At 36.0% G+C, this 15,050-nt stretch overlaps 1 protein-coding gene across 1 annotated transcript in view; it reads left to right on the top strand.

The window, feature by feature from the left end:
• MMS22L (MMS22-like, DNA repair protein) overlaps positions 1 to 15,050 on the top strand; it is a 121,678-nt gene that overhangs the window by 40,034 nt on the left and 66,594 nt on the right. The window contains exons 13-14 of the mRNA XM_010834759.1: positions 880 to 1,106; positions 2,987 to 3,490. Of these exons, the coding sequence (XP_010833061.1) occupies positions 880 to 1,106; positions 2,987 to 3,490 (731 nt within the window). The remainder of the gene's footprint in view (positions 1 to 879; positions 1,107 to 2,986; positions 3,491 to 15,050) is intronic.

Genomic DNA, 15,050 nt, shown 5'->3' with positions numbered 1-15,050 from the left:
GTTCTTGCCTGGAGAATCCCAGAGACGGGGGAGCCTGGTGGGCTACCGTCTATGGGGTCGCACAGAGTCAGACACGACTGAAGCGACTTAGCAGCAGCAACAGCAAACTATATTTCAGAATACCAAATTTCAAGCTAGTTTAGAAAGAATGATAGAATTAGAAAATCACTATCTTTCACATCTGTTGAAATAAGCCATCTGGATGATGATCATCCCTGGCTGTTCAAATGGTGGGGATCACTCAGATGGATCGATCAGCATGATCAGTCTTAAACATCACAAAAAGAATGAAAGTCAGAAATTACGTGCCTCTTTGCTAACTGAAATAGGAAGTACTCGAGACTGCCATTGAAAGATTCTCACCAAAAAACTTGACCTGAATCTGATCAGTCCACTAGATAGAGCTACCAATTTACAGAAAAGATAGCAGATGAAAGAATACATTAAGTGACCCCAGGAAGATGTAAGAAAGATCTTGAAATGTAGGAAGATATAAGCCGAAGATACAAGCCCCTAAAATCAGAATTTAGGAAATTGCACAATAAATTACTGTTAAATGGTATGATGAAACCATTGGAAATTTTTATAGGATAAAAGATTCAAGAGGCGTGTCAACCAAATGCAAGGTATGAATCTTGACACTATCCTAATTTGAACAGACTAACTGTTAAAAAGACATTTTGGGGATAATCCAGGAATTTGAAACAGCCCTTGGTATTCTGTGCTTAAGTGGAGTTTTTATTTTAGGGGGAATATGTGGTAATGGCTGTGTAGTTTTTATGATTAAGAAGAGTCAGAATTTTAATGAGCTAGTTGGGATTTACAGCTTTCTGTTATTTATTCAGAGATTTAATACTTGTTTTCTTTTTTTCCTTTTAGAATAGTTCTTTCAGTATTTCTTGGCTTCCTTTAAAAGGCCTTACATATATCATTAAGTCACCCTTGTCTATGCTAGAAATGGTGAAGACCTGCTGCTGCGATAAACAAGATCATGACCTGTATAAATCCAGCAGTAGTTACACTATTTTCCTTTGCATTTTGGCAAAAGTTGTCAAGAGAGCAATGAAGAACAATGGTCCTCATCCTTGGAAACAAGTCAAGGGAAGGTGTGTACTGTATCTTTCTTTGTCATGAATGTTCACTTACATCTTCGGAGAAGTTTTTTTGTGTGTGTGTTTTAAGTTAATTTGTGCTTGGATGTCTTTATGGTTTATATCTTAAATATATTTGTTAAAGGACAGCAAAATATGGAGCATTTTGATCTTGCCAATTTGTTAACAGTACAAAACCAACCTAATATCCCTAACTTAGGGAAGATTTTAGTTTCTTATTTATCTCATCAGTCCTGAAGAATGAGATCCCATGTATTAAGTGCAGGTATAAAAAAGAACTGTTGTTTTTCTTGCCAAAGTTAATTGTAATGTTTCATGTAACTCCTTGTATATATTTTATTAAAACTTACAGAAATAAAAATTATGTCCAGATTATGCATTGGCAGATGATAGATTAAGTCTATAAAATTTTGTGTTCTTTGAGTCCACCAGTTTCACAAGCGCAGGTTTCTTGAATGAAAACTAACCATAATATAAAAGAACCAAAACCTCTGATGTTCTCATTTGAGGAGTATGCCATTTTCATTTCTGATGTGGTAAAATAAACGTTTGGTCACATTTGTCTAGTGTTGTCCTTTTTTGAGAATTTTGCTTGTTAAATGGGTGTGATTCTTACTGTCTTTCCTTGTTCTATTTTTGCCTATGAGCCCCTTTTCTAGCCCTCTGCAGTTGACTGTTCTCCACCACTTGCTTAGCTTAAGCAATGGAAGCTCTTGCAACAGAATACTTAATATTTCTGGTAGATGCTTCTCAATAATCTCTAAATGAAATTCCTGTTTGATTCACACAATGAATAATTCTTGCAACATTATGGTGATACAGTTTGGATTTTTTATTTAGAATATACTTTATTTTTTAATGGTATCTTTGTTAAGCCTCCAGTAATTAGGTAGCTCAAACAGTAGTTACTTTTCTTTTGTTCTGTTTGCCAATTTTGTTTGGAATCTTAAATATTTTTATGGAAAGCATAATACTCTGAACTTTATTGCTTTAAGAAATTGGAATTCATAACAAGACTGTATACCAAGCCTATCATGGGTATGATGGGGAGGATATGAAGATAATTAGGTCTTTATCTTCAGGAGCTTATCAGCTTCATTATTTATAAATAAACATTTAACCTCTCATAAGCATTAATCATTTCTGTTTTGAATAAGCCATTATAAAAATTGCAGAGAAACTTAACAATCCCTAAGTAAGATTAAAAATGAATGGTGTTCAGTTCTGATCCCTTAATTAATTAAAATATATCAGCTCTTAAATTATATTAAGTAATATTGACAACAGATTTTTAAATGGCTAGTCTTGGATATTTGAGCACTAATAATTTTTCTTTGTGAGTGGGTAAAAATAATTTTTCCAGTACTTTGCATTGTCTTAACGTATAAGTATAGTAAGAGCCAGGTCTTTGTGAAGGGTAGAGGGAGAAAGAATTTAAGGAACACTGTTATGTAAAATTGCCCTGTTAAGAGTTCTATAAAGTACATCAAGTTGTACTTAAAAGAATTACATATTCTTTCTTATTTGTCAGTAAACACTGAAAAAGAAAGGTTATGGGGGGATTAAAATAAAAGGAAAAGCCAAGTATTATATAGAAAATAGTATTTCTGCTGTCCTTTGGGGACAGCCACTGAATCCTTTGATTCACTTATAGATGCTTGCTGCATCCTTGAGAAATTTGAAGGCTGAGAGGTGAGGCATATTCTCTGAGTTTTGTTTTCTAAGCAACAAAAGTGATACAATAGCCCCATTATGTAGAAATAGCTAAAAATTTAAAGTGATGAGGCTGTCATGAGTATTGAGTTAAATGTTAGTTTAAAAGATGGATTTTTGTAAATGAAACTGTTCATAATTCATTTGTTTTAATTTTACAGGATATATTCTAAATTCCATCAAAAAAGAATGGAAGAACTAACTGAAGTTGGTCTGCAGAACTTTTTCAGCCTTTTTCTACTGTTAGCAGCTGTGGCAGAGGTAGAAGATGTAGCAAGTCATGTTTTACGCCTCCTAGATTTCCTCAAGCCTACTTTTAAAACATCTCCTCTCATTTGGAAGGGTCAGATGGCCTTCCTCTTGATGTATACCCAGAAAAATCTGGACATTGGTGTTTTGGCTGAGAAATTTTCAAATGCTTTCCGGGAGAAAGCAAAGGAGTTCTTGGTATCTAAGAATGATGAAATGGGACAAAGACAGACCCTTTGGACCCTTCTTTCCATATATATGGACAGTGTTCAGGAGGTGTTTGAGACAAGCCGTTGCTTGCATCCTTCTCATGAAAAACTGCTTAATGATGGCTTTAGTATGCTTCTACGAGCTTGTCAAGAATCTGAACTTAGGACAGTATTGAACTTTCTACAAGCTGTTCTGGCCAGAATCAGGTATGTTTTCCAGTAATGTGCTAATGTATTAATTTGTTTTATATCATTACCTGTGTTGATTCTGTGTTAAAGTTTTCCTTTTGACATACTCATGAAATTCAGTTGTAAAGAGAGCAGTTAAAGGAAGTTTTACTGCACGCAAACTGTCCTTTCAAACAGCGCTTCTTTGAAAGAAGGCTCACATGCAAGCTTATAAAACTCAACTCTGGTGCAATCCAGGAGCCATGCCTCTTGGCCCCGTCTTGCCTCTCTACCTCTCCTAAAAACATTATTATCCAGAGGGATATTTCAGACATTCTAAGCAAGACCATGAACTCAAATCTGAGGTGACTTTCATTGAAACATATGCAGTTTTGTGTACTTACGGAGATTTTGGCCACATTGTACCATTAAAAAAAAAAAGTTATTTTCTTTAGTTTGCTGCCGAGTTGTAGCCTCAAACACATGAAATGAGCTGTGCTTAACGGCTCAGTCATGTCCTACTGTTTGTGACCCTGTAGACTATATAGCCCACCAGGCTCCTCTGTCCATGGGGATTGTCCAGGAAAGAATGCAGGAGTGGGTTGCCATGCCCTCCTCTGAGGGATCTTCCCGACCCAGGGATCGAACCAAGGTCTCCTGCATTGCAGGTAGATTCTTTACCGACTGAGCCACCAAGGAAGCCCCAAACACATGAAATACTCCCAGCTAAAGCAGTGTATTCTAAGAGTGAGATAGGATTGTTCTACAGCAAGTTTTGTGTAGATGATGTTCACCAGTCATCTATATAAAACTTAGCTGTTTCCAGATCTACGTGAATTATACAAATATGCAGATGCACTCAGACCCAAACAGTAATGGTGAGAACAGTGATCATGCTGTTTATTGCCTTGAAGGCTCTTTTCACATAGCAGTTTCACCTTTGAAGTTCATGTTCTTAAGAAGTTAGATACTACACTCAGTGCAGTTAGGTATAGAAATACAATTTTATTTAAAATCATGTCTGAAGTTAATGAAGAGACTGCTTCCCTTTTCTTAGTTGCACATTACAAAAGTAGCATCTTTTTCAAAGATACTAAACTTAACGAAATTTCTGAATTTTGGATATTTCATTACCAATTTCATTAGTGATCTTCTTAATTTACATTGGGCTGTGTGTTCATAGAGATCAGTCCACAGGTTTTCACACATTAGGTTTTATGTAGTTTTTATATTCATGTACTCTAGTTCTTAAGCAGATAATCATCCCTATATCCCTAAATGTAAGCTGAATCAAATATTTAGATGGACGGATAGATAAATAGATAAGTAAATGAAGAGCCACTTCATTAGAGGAAGCTTTTACTGATTCTGGATCTTCTCCATGAAATAATTTGTTTATTCCTAGTCTAGTAGAGTTTATTAGCAGATGCTATACTTTTCCAAGTGCCAAATTCATTTTGTTTGTTCAGATTTTAAATAAGTGGTAAGCAGTATTTTCCTGTGCTTCTTGAGCACAGTTAGAGATTTCCACATTTCTGGTACCATTTTTGGTTTGTTTATTTATATTCGTCTGAATATACAAAGCAAGAAGGAAAAAGGGTCTAAAAACTGGTCTAAACCAGCCTGGTGATGTTGCTACAGCCTGGGCAAAGGAATAGGAGTTTTTAGCATTAAAACCAAAGCAGTTTCAGGAGTGTTGGGAAAATATTGCTTGCAAGTACCTTGTAAGCTGTTCACTATAATGCATTTTTGTTGAAACCATGAGGGTCACACTATTCAGAAGTACAGAGGTAGGAATCAAGAGGGCATAATGAAGACTGTCAATTGTATAAAGTGAGAGTAACTTTACATTTATATTAGGAATTTCTTTAAAACTGGATCTGATTTGAGTGTGTTAATTTGGTGTCATCTTGAACAGGGGGCAAGGAGTGTGTGGTCTACAGGACTAACCAGTAAAAAAAAAAAAGGACACAAATGTTTATGCTGATAATATTTAATTCTTTGTAGAAATGTTTATTTTTGGTTTTGCTTTATACTATTCAACTATGATCAAAAGCAATTGCTATAAGAGAATGTGAAATCACGTGTAACTTTCTGTCACCAAAATTATCAAGCAGTTTTAACAGAAGTATGAGGTCATTGTGTGAATGAGAATGGTGTAGTAATGTGCAAGTATTGTTAATGCTGTCATGGTACAGGCACTGCCATCTTTTAAGTTTCTGAAGCTTGCATAGTAATTTGCAACAGTCCTTCAATGAGACTGATTGTAGTACATAATAAGAGGGACTGTGACTTGCATGGTTTATTTTATTCCATCAGTCTTCAGTACTTCCAAGCAAATATTGTCCAGACAGACTTGTTTTAGTTTGGGATATTTGCAGGGAAAGGGCCCCAGAGATCATTCAGGATTGTTTACCTTAAGAAGAAAAAAAGAAGGGAGGGAGGGGAAACACAAGAAAAGTCCTCTAGGTATTTGGTCATATGGAGATGTGTTCCTGATCTCTTAACTCCAAATTTGGATTCATTGAAGTTCTTTCCAGAGGACTTTTTTAGGTATGCTACAGTATTTTTACTATTAATATTATTAGGAAGTTCAAAAATAATTTGAATAGTTGTTAAAAATTAAAGCACAGCTTTTCTTTTAAGTTAAGAACAAAGCTAAATTCTTCGAATTTTGATTTAGATGGAGAAGGTGGGTTACATAGATTGATGATATTTATTCCTGACTGCATCCCTGACAAAGGAAAGAATGAAATACTTTACCTTAGCAATCTCTTCTGTTTTGTAATTCAGGTGGGAGTAAGGTACCAGTCCTTGCATAAATGTGTGTGCAGGATATGTGCTTGTGTGTGTGTGTGTGTGTGTGTGTTGAACTGGGTAATAGTTTTATAACTGTATGACAGTGAAATTATAGGTAGGAAGGAACTAAGATCACTGATTATAGAGAGAAGCGGCTCCCTCTAGGCTGTTAAGAAATAATAACTTCATATGCCACTTTCAGCTAACTGGAGCTGATGGCTCACCAGAGCATTCTTTATTGCTGATTAAGTAGCATTATGAAAATACTGACTTGGTTATGTTAACTAAATGCCTCCATGTTTAAAACTCCGAATGTCAAATAGTTTTAGCAGTCATCTTTAACATTTCACATTACCTTTCTGGAATCACATTTCTGGTTCTCACTTGGCTGTTATTTGAGGTTAATATAAAAATGGCAGTCTTTCATTTGTGGAGTTAGGTGTAGCCAAAAGCTTTTCTTTAATTATATCCATTCATGCTTTTATAGTTAAGGGTCTGTCAGCATTTCCATTATAAACCTCCATTTTCAGGGTTTTATAACACAGCTCTGAAAATTAGCTCTGGGCAAAAACTTGACATGCAAGGCCTCATGAGATTCTCCCTCCTCCCCATCCCCCTGTTTCATTTTTACTGAAGTAGAGGTGAGTGATTTCAAAATGCCTTTTGGCATCTGCAAATATCATTCGGAGTTTAAAAAGAAACAATAAATTTTCAGGCTTTGTACCTGTTTGTTCTACCACTTAAGAGAGGTTGTGGACTTATGAATTTAAGTCAAATGGATATTGATCAACTGACATCCTATCTTGTATTAAACAAGAGCCTAGTTTCAAAGAAGTCTAAAGGCAGCTGAAAACTTGTCTAAGATGTCAAATGTGCAGACTAAGAAATAGTTCAAAAGGGAAGATGACCTGTTTTTGATATTCCATGTGCTCAAGTGCAGCTCCTTAAAAGGTTTATGATTCTTTTTCCTGGCTTCAAAATACATTTGAAAATACATACATTTTTTCATTCTTTTCTTCTTTTTCCACGAACTTGCAAGTTCACCTGTTATATATCTTTTTTGACATTTGGGATGGTGTGTGTGTGTGTTTGTACGCATTATACAAGAACTATGTGTAGCATTCTCCTCAAATATTTTCCATGCTCAATAGTTCTAGTTATTTTAATCTTTATTGGTATGACAACATTTATTCTAAAAAAAAATTTTAATCTTTCCTTCAGAAGAGAACTAGAGATTTTCTAGGGAGGGAAGGCGGCAGTTTAAAAGGAAGTATTCTTGTGAGACTGTGCTGATCGCCAAATAATTTACATGATCTTTCAGAAAAAAAGAACTGTTGACAGTATGCAAGCCTTTTCCTCCTTTTTTATTGGGTGTTCTATTAGTATAATGGGTTACAGCTTTTAATTATTGAATTGTTTACTACAAAACAAGTTGAAACCAATATGATTTTTTTTAATCAAATTATTTTGAGTTATTTATTTGCAAAGTTTCATTAGTACATCCCAGATTGCCCAAAACATCTGGGGTTCTACTGTTTGATCATGTGTATATATGAACATCTGTCTATATGTACATATATGTGAATGTGTGTCATAGATACACATAGGTACATCATTTATACTGTGTATATGAAATGTATACTGTATACAGATTTTGATTTGATACAGATTTTTAGGACAGTTTTCTAATAATTTGAGAGAGGGAGCACATGAGTATGCCCCATGGAAAAATACATTTACAGTTTTTATTTGAAAAGTCAGACAGTTGTGTTGCTCACTAAGAGTGATCCACCTACCAGTTTTGGTTGCTTCAGAGAAAGCATCAGCATCTCTAAGGGAATATACTAGTATTGATATTGTGGAAATATATAAAATGTATAGATTTCTTTTCATTAAATAGTTCATAATAAGATTTTTACAAGTATACTGTGAGTTAACTTTTTTATTTGCTTATGTACTCTTTGCCAAGCTTGAATTGCGCAAAGCATAGCCCTTTTATATTACATATTTTATAAATTCATGCAGTAATATAAACCTCTTACCCTAATAACTTGGAAATTTTTTTTATTATTTTGTTGAAACATATGCTATTTACTTAATTTTTCATGTATTAGAGTTAATATTTGGGTCATTTATTTAGTCTCCAACTAGATCTATTAATAGATATGCATTCTCCTTGTATAAGTACAAAGTGATTCTTTGAAAGTATTATAAGGGAAAAGTTATGTGTCCAAATTTTAGCCTTATTGGTAAAATGGGGATAATAGCACAAACCTCACCAGGTTATTTTAAGGGTTAATTATAATATAACCCTAGTAATGTGAAGTATTGACACAGTGCCTGGCATATTAGTAAGTGTTCAATAAATGGATGTTGCTTTTATTATTATTACTGTTTTCAAAAGAGGCCCTAATGTATTCATTTCTAGTGTGCTCACGTGTGTGTGTGTGTTTGGACTTGGATGGTTCTTAACCCTTCCTAATATAATACCTTTTATGAAGTGGATAGCTCAGTTGGTAAAGAATCTACCTGCAGTGCAGGAGACCCCGGTTCAATTCCTGCGTCGGGAAGATCCGCTGGAGAAGGGATAGGCTACCCACTCCAGTGTTCTTGGGCTTCCCTTGTGGCTCAGCTGGTAAAGAATCCACCTGCAATGTGGGAAACTTGGGTTTGATCCCTGGGCTGGGAAGATCCCCTGGAGAAGGGAATGGCTACTCACTCCATTATTCTGGCCTGGAGAATTCCATGGACTGTATAGTCCATGGGGTCGCAAAGAGAGCTGGACACAACTGAGCGACTTTCACTTTCGCTTTTGATGTATAAATGAGTTAGTGTCTATGTTGTAAAAACTCAAATTGCAGAGAACGTGAACATTGCCTCACAATTAGAGAACTGTTGGAAATTGTGATTCTGTGTTACTAAGATGATAAGGAGCTGCTGTAGAGAAAGAAGAATAACTTTTTAAGGTAGAAATGTGATATGTATGAATGTCCTTTATATCTAGTTAAGTGAGAGAATTTAAGTCTTCTTTGGAGGAGCTTGTTTATGATCCCAACTTTATTCTCACTGCCATTTCCTCCATGTTATTAATAACATTCCTCCATTATTAATGTTTGCCTGATCTTCTGGCCTTCTGTGCCTCGCCTCCTCAGACTACCTACCTCTTGTTTTTTTTAATTGGCTTTTCTGAGATATGTCACTTTTACAATTCACTTATTGACCAGCTTTGTTGGGATAAAATTCACATACCATAAAATTAATGGTCTTAGTATATTCACAGAGTTGTGTAACCTCTACCGCAATTTTAGAACAGTTTATCACCCCAAAAAGAAACCTCGTTAACCATTAGCAGTCACTCCCCATCTCCCCAGCCCCCTTTCCCTTGCAGTCACTAATTACTGTCTGTCTCTAGAGATTTACCTGTTTTGGACCTTTCATACAAATGGACTCATACAACACATCATCTTTTGTGACTCGTTTCTTTAATTTAGTATAATGATTTGAAGGTTTATCCACATTAAAGTGTGTACAGTACTTCATTTCTTTTTATTACCAAATAATCCACTGTATAAATTGTGTGTTAGTTGCTCAGTTGTCTCTCTTTGCAACCCCACAAATTGTAGCCCACCAGGCCGCTCTGTCTTTGGAATTCTCCAGGCAAGAGTACCAGAGTGGGTTGCCATTCCCTTCTCCAGGGGATCTTCCCAACCCAGGGATTGAACCTAGGTCTGCCGCATTGCAGGCAGATTCTTTACTGTCTGAGCCAACAGGGAAGCCCCCTCTTTGAATATGCCAGATTTTATTTATCCATGTAGCAGTTGATGAACACTGAGTTGTTTGCACTTTTTCGCTATTATGAATAACATTGCTGTGGACTTTTATGTGCAAGTTTTTGTGTGGACATGTTTTTATTTCTCTTGGGTATATATACTTAGGGGTGGAATTGCTGGATCATGTGATAACTCTAACCTTTTAAGGAAATGCTAAACTGTTTCCATTGCACCATTTTACAGTCCAGTCTATACAATCCGACCTTATCCAACCTGCAATAAGAATTGCGGTTTCTCCGAATCCTCACCAGTGTTTGTTGCTACGTGTGTTTCTGAATGCAGTGATTTTAGTGGATGTGAGGTGATAGATTAGTATCTCATTATGGTTTTGATTTGCATTTCCTTGGTGGCTAGTGGTGTTGATCACATGCTTTTCATGTGCTTGTTGATCATTATGTCTTACTTGGAGAAATATCTATTTGGACCCTGTGTCCATTTTTAAATTATTTGTCTTTTTGTTACTGAATTATAAGAATTCTTAATATATTTAGATACAAATCCCTCATCAGATATTATACACAAATATTTTCTCCCATGTTATGAGTTGTCTTCTCATTTTCTTTCTCTCTTTTTTTTTTTTAAACTTTTTGGCCACACCGTGTGGTGTGTGGAATCTTAGTTCCCCAGAGCAGATTCAAACCTGAGCCTCCTGCATTGAAAGGTGGAGTTTTAACCACTGGACTGCTGGGGAAGTCCCTTTTCACTTTAACATCTTTTGTAGCATAAATTTTAAAAATTTTATTGAAGTCCTATATATCTAGTTTTTCATTTGTTGCTTCTGCTCATCTCATATTCTCTTACCATATTTATCTTGTTGGAGAGCAATTCTGCTTATGTCATTCTCTACTTAAACACCTTTAATGACATCCTGATAAGACACAAAATGTAATGTCTAATTCCTTATCACAGTTTTCGAAGTTATCCACCATCTGGCTTTACTTTATTTCTGTACCCTTTTCTTGTGGTTCTCCTTTAATCAAATGAAACTATTAATTACCAAGATATCTCCCAAATCTTTTTTACTGTTACATTTTCCTGTCAAAACCAGTTGAGGATTCAGATCAGAGAATGTCCAGGACAGTAGAGCTAGATCTGAGGACTGAATAAGCTGCAGATATGTGATAGTCAATAATTAGAAAAGGGTTAAATTCAAGGAGTGAAAGCAGTTGTGAAGATCACAAGTCAGAAATGGTCAGTGTTGGTTACAGTAGGCAAAGAGATGGGGTGGCAGAATACAGGAAAAGAAAGGGAAAAAACCTCAAAAGACTTATTTAGAGGGATTTGGGAAAAGGAAAAGGTGATTTGAGAAGTTAGTAGTACCTAGATCAGGGCTAGAGATGGACTCAATGAGCTTCAGATAGGAGCACTGTACATGGCGGAAGTCAGGATTTCAGGCGGTAGTGGACAAATCCCCACCAGTAAGTTGTGCTTTTTTTCTTCTACGTATTAAGGAAGTGTTTGTGTGTTCTTCCTGCTGCTGCTGCTAAGTCGCATCAGTCGTGTCCGACTCTGTTCGACCCCATAAATGGCAGCCCATTAGGCTCCCCCATCCCTGGGATTCTCCAGGCAAGAACACTGGAGTGGGTTGCCATTTCCTTCTCCAATGCATGAAAGTGAAAAGTGAAAAGTGAAAGTGAAGTCGCTCAGTCATGTCCTACTCTTAACAACCCCATGGACTGCAGCCTACCAGGCTCCTCCACCCATGGGATTCTCCAGGCAAGAGTACTGGAGTGGGGTTGCAGCATAGTATAAAAAGCAGGAGTTTTAGGGTCAGTAAACCTGAGATCACATTGTCCCTCCTCTGCTTACCAACAGTGCAGTCTTGAGAAGTTACTTAACCTTTTCTAAGCTTCAGTTGCAAATTTGTAAAATAGTCCTTACTTTATAGGATCTGTATGAATATCTGCTTAGGTCTCTGCTGTCCATACATACTACCTGTGTGTGACAATTTAAGTTAATGAATATAATGTGACATACAATGCCTCCGTCGCACTAGTTCCATACCAGATGCCCAGTGGCCATTCGTAGTTAGTGGCTGTGTAGTGGGCAGCAGCAGAGCTCTCAGCAGCACTGACTTAGATCCTGTGCCTCCCCAGACCACTGATCATAATAATCTCTCGATATGTTTATTATATTCATTTACATTTTCTTCATTTTTATGTGAACAGTGTTATCCTTTATGCCAAGCTTCTCTTGAAATGTATGCTTGTCCATATGTCCACAGTCTTAAATAATCTCACTTTCCTTGGAATTTCTTTAACACTTTCTCTCAAATGCTCTTTATTGCTTTCTACTTTGTATTTTTTTTTTTTCCTTACAGAGGATACATCAAATAAATTATTCAGCAAATCCAGCTAATATTTATGAGTGCCTGTAGTGATAACAGGCATTTTTGTAGGCAGGCACTTGGCATACATCTGTAAACCAGCTAAGTGCAGTGTATATGATACGCACTCATGTATTTCTTATATGAAAGACAGACTGAGAAAATCTAAAGATACTTTAAGTGTTTATTGAAGCCATCACCTTTTCATCATTTTATATTATATTATTTCAGCCATTCAGTATTATTTGATAATGATTTATACTTGTCCCCAGATTTTACCTGCTTATCCAACAATTCTTGCCAGTATCCACATGAAAGTAGAGAACAGTATCTGTGCAGCCAGGCTATGGGTTTAATGGATTTAATACATAATCTGAATTTCAACTCTGTGCTTTTTGTCTTCTAAGCACCATTGGGCAGGAGGGACTTCCAAAAAAATGACAGGAGTCCATTCTTCTCAATTAATTGGAAGGTTTTTGATGTTATAGAAAAATGAAACTCATGTCTACTCTAGCTGAAAATTTGGGACCATTTTTTAATAACCAAAACTATTCTCCCACTAAAATATGGACACAGGTGGAGTAAGTGGGCCTTTGAGCTTTTCCCTTGCTTGTGAGAGTCTCCAAAACCTCTCCATCAAGGCTGGGTCCACAGGAGCACTTTGAATGTAAAAGTAGAGATCATCTGTATTTGGATTGGGTTGGAAGCAAGGTATTAAATATTTGGAAGAGGGAACTGAAATAATGGAATGGAGGAAATACTTGATAAAATAATTTAAAGCAGTTCCCTGGAGTGGAAGCTTCCGTATTGAAAGGGCCTTTTGAATGACTGTAGCACAATGTAAGAAAATAAGACTAACAGTAAAGCACAGCTGTGTGAATTTCAGAAGGCTTGGTACAAGATAAAGGTATCAAAGTGTCCATGGACTTCTCAGTCTTAGCCACTTTTCTTAATCTTCTATTTTTTTCTGTTTGCTGTGCCCCTGATGTAATCTCCAGTTATAGCCTAGGTCAGATCTAATATTTAGCCTCATCTCCAAAATTATAAAAGTAGAGAGGTGAATAGAACTTTATAGATTTTTTTTCAAGATTACTTTCAAGAAGTAGATGACATAGTTGTTTGCAAAGTTTGAATGAAAGCAGTAAATTCCACCTCTCATAATTAGGAAAAGGAAGGTAAGAGTGGCGTAAGAACACTGAAAAAAATTGTGATAAACATTAGGATAAAAAAGGACAAGGGCAAAAGAAATACACTCTGGAAAGGAAACATTTCATTCTTTTGAAAGTGGATGAGCTCAGGGAATAGAAATGCCATGATTATTTTCTATACCAAGCAGTGGAATATTTCTCTTTAGCAAAATGGCAGTAAATCAAAAGATGCTGGGATGACGTGAAAGCTACTTTCCCCAGTCTTACTTATATGCCTGTGATTCCTTTTCTGAACTCCATGGTTCATTACAGGTATTTGGACCACCCAGATCTTTGAAGCTTTGGATGAAATTCAGTAGGCTTATAGGAAGGCAATGGCTACTGTGCTCTTTCATCGCACCACATAGGGCTATGTTTCTTAAACCAAAGAAAAGTTGTTATAATAAATATATTGAAGACCAGTAAATCCCATTTGTGATGGGTTTGCTGAAGTTAACTTGTTTCCAACTGTGGAATGGATAAAAAGACCTGAAATTATGATTTCAGTAGGCGGACCCAGTCTTAAGAAACTCAGGAGATAAAATACTGCTGTGGGTTTTGGCTTTAAAAAGGAAGTGCTCAGAGGAAACAAGAAATAATTTAAGCATTTACATTCAGTAAGTGTAGTACAATAAACCACTCACTGTTTTTTAATGATGTGATGTGTCAGAGAAGGAAACTGATCTCTTAATTATCCCATTCTTTTTAGATTAATAAGACCTCAGAAGGCACTATAAATTGTGGAAAAGTAGATTTATTATAGTTTAAAAATGTTCCTAGGTATCCTCACCATCTTCTGATAATTCCCCTAAAGTTATTTTTAAGATGTGTTTCTTAGAAAACATCAGAATACATTTTTGTTTTATAATATGGATTTACTTTTGCCATCATATGGCCTGTAAGGAACAGTTCCTTACCTTTCACCATCTACCTTGTGGAGAAGGGTAAGTAATTGCTCTGTTTCAAATTTTATTTATATTTTAACAAAATTGAGAACAACTATAAGGAGTGAAACTAGCCTTTGGAACTCTTAATTTCAATTGTTTCTTCTTTACCTTACAAGATATATATTTTTCTCTCTTTAGGATATCTCTTGTCAGATTTAAGGCTTATTTAAAATGAAAAGAAAGCTAGAGCAATTTTCTTTATTCCATTTCAGTCTCCTAAGGCCTATTTCCCCCTGGTGAGCTCATAGCAACAGGGGGGTTTAAGGGAATTCAGCTTTCTGCAAATTAATGTCTCACATCATGAAAATTCAGGACTTTTTTTTTTTTTTTATCTTGAAAAGTAATACAGTGAGTGCGAGTATTATTTCTTGCCAGCGGGTGGAAGATGAATGATTTTGTCACAGTTTTACTGCTTGATGAGCAGTATCCTGAGGGTCAGGCTTAAGTCTGTGTCACTATGCTGCTCATTACTCTTGAGCTAAATAAGGGCTGATTGGATCTAAATTGCCT

Source organism: Bison bison, unplaced genomic scaffold (genome assembly GCF_000754665.1).
Source record: "Bison bison bison isolate TAMUID 2011002044 unplaced genomic scaffold, Bison_UMD1.0 scf7180017864035, whole genome shotgun sequence".
In the NCBI taxonomy this organism is placed as follows: Eukaryota; Metazoa; Chordata; class Mammalia; order Artiodactyla; family Bovidae; genus Bison; species Bison bison.
Note: the sequence above shows the minus strand (reverse complement) of the source record. Positions and strands in the feature narration are given on the sequence as shown.